The sequence below is a fragment of the Quercus suber genome, unplaced genomic scaffold (genome assembly GCF_002906115.3).
Source record: "Quercus suber isolate HL8 unplaced genomic scaffold, Cork oak 2.0 scaffold_107, whole genome shotgun sequence".
NCBI classification, from domain to species: Eukaryota; Viridiplantae; Streptophyta; class Magnoliopsida; order Fagales; family Fagaceae; genus Quercus; species Quercus suber.
The window spans coordinates 821,975-826,089 of NW_027069572.1; the positions used below are offsets into that span (position 1 = coordinate 821,975).

The following is a 4,115-nucleotide window of genomic DNA, read 5'->3' on the forward strand; positions in this document are numbered from 1 at the left end:
ATATTATAAAGAGCATGATTGAAGGTCTTTGGAGAAGAGATGAAAGAAGATTGGGATGAGTAGCTAAGTTTGGAAAAGCACTGTTGTTGACATCCTTTGTTAAAAATTCTTTCTTTCTTCTCCTTTTTTTTCCCACTAATTTCATTTCATAATGACTTTAATAATTTAATTGAAAATCCTGTGGTCATAACTGATAAGTTTCATTTTGAGAGTCTTTTAAATAACAGTCCAATTCCCTTTTTTTGGTATGAATAATAAAATTAATATAAAATATATCCTCAACATATCCATGGTGTATCTGGCATGTATCAAAAAATGTTTATGGTGTATTCTAAACTAAATTGAAATTTTTTATCTAGGGAAAAATATGAGTTGTATCTATTACATAATCAAGAATACTGTAGTGAGTATCATATCTGATTGGAATACAATATGGATAAATAAGGGGGCATGAACTTTTATTGCTTCGTTGAATCCCTGAAGAAAACACATAAGCAAGGGGGAATTGCATTAGTAGCTCATAAAATCATCTAATTAGAAGAAATGTGTGGAGCTTTTGAAGATAGATAATTATGTTCAACTAATACAAATAAAACTAAGGAAGCTCAAATTAAACGGATTCAGGAACACTTGGTAAGTGAAATGATTATCAAAAATACTTCCTACCCAGTGCGAACATGACAAATCCAAACCATTAATGCAACCCTTTACTTCTTTGAGAATACTAGACAAACCAACTGCTCCCAATGTCCAATCTTCAACAGGTCTGATGAATCTTGATTCCCAGTAAACACACATGGGAAGAGGGTGTGAAATTGTTTCAATTAAGGCCAATGAGAGACTCGTACATGAAGAAGGCTAGAGAAAGGGCTCCAACAATTGCCAAAGCCTTTCTTCACACAACCAATGCCACAACAACAAGGAACATTCAATACATCTATAAGTTTACATAAAATGTGGGGATCTAAAAGTCCAAAAGACATCTTCGTGAGGTGAAAGGGAACTAGGTGTTGACTAAGTTCCACATTGTTTAGACATAGAGGGTTGATGTGCTTTATATGTAGTTTTTTGGCTAAATATTACGTAAATTAGAGTTTATTTGTAATATAGATACTGTTCAAAGTTATTTAAGGAAATGAGGAGAGATGTGAATTTTAGCAATAGTATTGCCGCAATTCAACTTTTTTTTTTCTTTCTCTCCTCTCTCCTATTTTGGCAATGATATTGCCACAATTCAAATTTTTTTTTTCGTTGGTCAAGTTAGTCTAGTCCAATTGGGTAGATATTTCGGCAACACCATTGCCGAAATCACTCTCTCTCTCTTCCGTCACATCATTATTCTCTCCTCTCGTACTTTTTCTCACAATTTCTCACGATTTCGGCAATACCATTGCTGAAATTTACATCTCTCTTCATTTCCCTAAATAACTTTAAATAGTACCCATATCACAAATAAACTTCAATTTACACAATATTTAGTCAAAAGACTCATATGTAAGCCTTGGATCTTAATGGTATAATATGTTTTAATGCGTGAGTCTCCATACGGACCATACCTAACCAAATAAATATAAGTGACCAATCACACTTTATAGAAACCCAATAATTGGTGGCGAATCTCGAACCCAATGAACAGGCATTGTGCCAAGAATGTCACTAAAGATTTGAGCACTTCTTGTTCAATTTATATATATATATATATATATAATTTTATTTTTTATTTAATGTAAGCAAGTTTTAAAATAACAAAACTATGTCATTTTTGGGCACTTACGATGATACAATCATTTGTGAATTTTTTTTATTGTGTAAACTGAATAATTTATATATTATTTAACCTTTGAACTTTTGTAATTTTTTTGTTCATTTATTTGTTTTATTATATTATAATTATTATTATTATACATGTGAAATAATTTGAGCCAACGTGTAAGCCACTCACTTGTTATCTATTTTTTATTCCGATTAACTTTTTTTTTTTTTTTTTGGAAATAACTTGACACAACTAGTTTGCCAGGTGTACATGTGTTTTATTGAATTTAGGTTTTGTGTTGAAGTTGCAAAGTATAAATTTTTTTACGAATACCAAAAAAAAAAAAAAAAAAAAAAAAAAAAAAAAAAAAAAAAATTTTTTTTTTTTTTTTTTTTTTTTTTTCAAACAAGAAGTACGCAAAAAGAATTCGAGCCGAATCTCACGTGGGTCATCAGTAATTATTCATTTTCTCAATTGGATAAGGGTTGATATTAATATATTATTATGACATTAAAAAAAAAAGTTGGGAATTTTTAAAAATGCAGAAAAGACTAAACTAGAGGCAAAAGCATGGTCCACGTGGTTGGAGGCAAAATTGGAATGCGGATGGAGGTCTTGTTCCCATTGGTCCGAAATCTATCCACGACAGGTATACCAGATTTCATGATCCTACATGGCTCCTTCAAAACCCACTTCTTAGATTCTCTCCCACGGACTCAAAGACTCACGGTTGATAAAACCGGCCTCCCAGTTTATCCATTTTCTGCTAGAGAAGCTTTTAAGCACATAATCTATACACTGTAACCAACCTAAAGAGAGATGGCTACTACCTCTGGTGCAGTTCTAAACGGGTTGGGATCTTCTTCTTTCTTGCGTGGAGGGAACAGAAGCCAGACATTGTTGTCTGCAGCTGGTGTTGGAGCCAGAGCAACTGTGCCTAAGAGGTTCATTGTGGCGGCTGCTGCCAAACCAAAGCAGTCTTGGATCCCTGCTGTTAAAGGTGGTGGCAACTTTCTTGACCCTGAGTGGCTCGATGGCTCGTAAGTTATCAGTTCTCAGCTTATAAATCTTGTGAAATATTTATATAGATGTTAAATTACATTGGCAAAACTATTACACCCACCATCAGTCTTCTACTATGAATTTTTTCTCCATTACTCATAGTCGACCATGTCATACTTTTGGCCATTGTGACACCGACACAGCTAGACTTTCTCTACTACACATGGTGTCAACTCAACATATTGAATTGCAGGCTCCCAGGTGACTATGGTTTTGATCCACTAGGACTAGGCAAGGACCCAGCATTCCTGAAATGGTACAGAGAAGCAGAGCTCATCCACGGCAGGTGGGCAATGGCTGCAGTGGTTGGGATCTTTGTAGGCCAGGCATGGAGTGGTATCCCATGGTTTGAGGCTGGAGCTGACCCTGGTGCAATAGCTCCCTTCTCTTTTGGCACTCTTCTAGGCACTCAGCTCATCCTCATGGGCTGGGTTGAGAGCAAGAGATGGGTGGACTTCTTCAACCCAGACTCACAGTCTGTGGAATGGGCTACACCGTGGTCGAGGACGGCTGAAAACTTTGCCAATGCAACCGGGGATCAGGGTTACCCTGGTGGCAAATTCTTTGATCCCTTGGGTCTTGCTGGCACTCTCAAGGATGGTGTTTACATTCCAGATTTTGAGAAGTTAGAGAGACTGAAGTTAGCTGAGATCAAGCATGCTAGGCTTGCCATGGTTGCAATGCTAATTTTCTACTTTGAGGCTGGACAGGGGAAGACTCCTCTTGGTGCTCTAGGCTTGTAAACCCAAAAACCAAAAAAAAAAAAAAAAAAACAAAAAGGTTTCAAACTTGGAATGTAGATAATTGAATTAGAGACAGTAGATTCAAGACCCTTGGTTTATTGTTCTCTGAGTTCCTCCATCAAGCTTCGAATTCTGAATACTTTCTCTTCTTGGATTAATTATGTGTGTTTGTAAGATAAATGAATGTTGCTAGTTTATTATTACTCTTATCCCCCATCTTCTTTGTAATTTTGTTAGGGAAGGACCCTCCCTAAATGGAACCAAAATTGGATGCTACCAAAAATTGGTCTTGAATCTATTGAATTTCAGAGTCTGTTTTATTAGGTGTAAATGCAAGTGAAGCCGTAGATACATGTGACTATGGGAGCCACAATGCGATACTTGTAGTCCTAACTCCTTTAAGGCCACTAAATATAATATTTATGGTCACTCCCTTCAAACTATGGAAAAAAAAAATAACGCTCATTTTTTTTTCTTTATATATATATATATATATTAAAGTCAGAAATATATTATAATATATGACAATATTACAACACAAGTTCATAAAACACAGC

General features: G+C 35.3%; 1 protein-coding gene across 1 annotated transcript; it reads left to right on the forward strand.

The window, feature by feature from the left end:
• The first annotated feature begins 2,402 nt into the window (after positions 1-2,402).
• On the forward strand, positions 2,403-3,889 carry LOC112005068 (chlorophyll a-b binding protein CP24 10A, chloroplastic). The gene is made up of 2 exons (XM_024037317.2): positions 2,403-2,793; positions 3,009-3,889. The coding sequence occupies exons 1-2, from the start codon at positions 2,573-2,575 to the stop codon at positions 3,556-3,558; spliced, it is 771 nt and encodes a 256-aa protein (XP_023893085.1). The 5' UTR covers positions 2,403-2,572; the 3' UTR covers positions 3,559-3,889.
• The last annotated feature ends 226 nt before the right edge of the window (positions 3,890-4,115 follow it).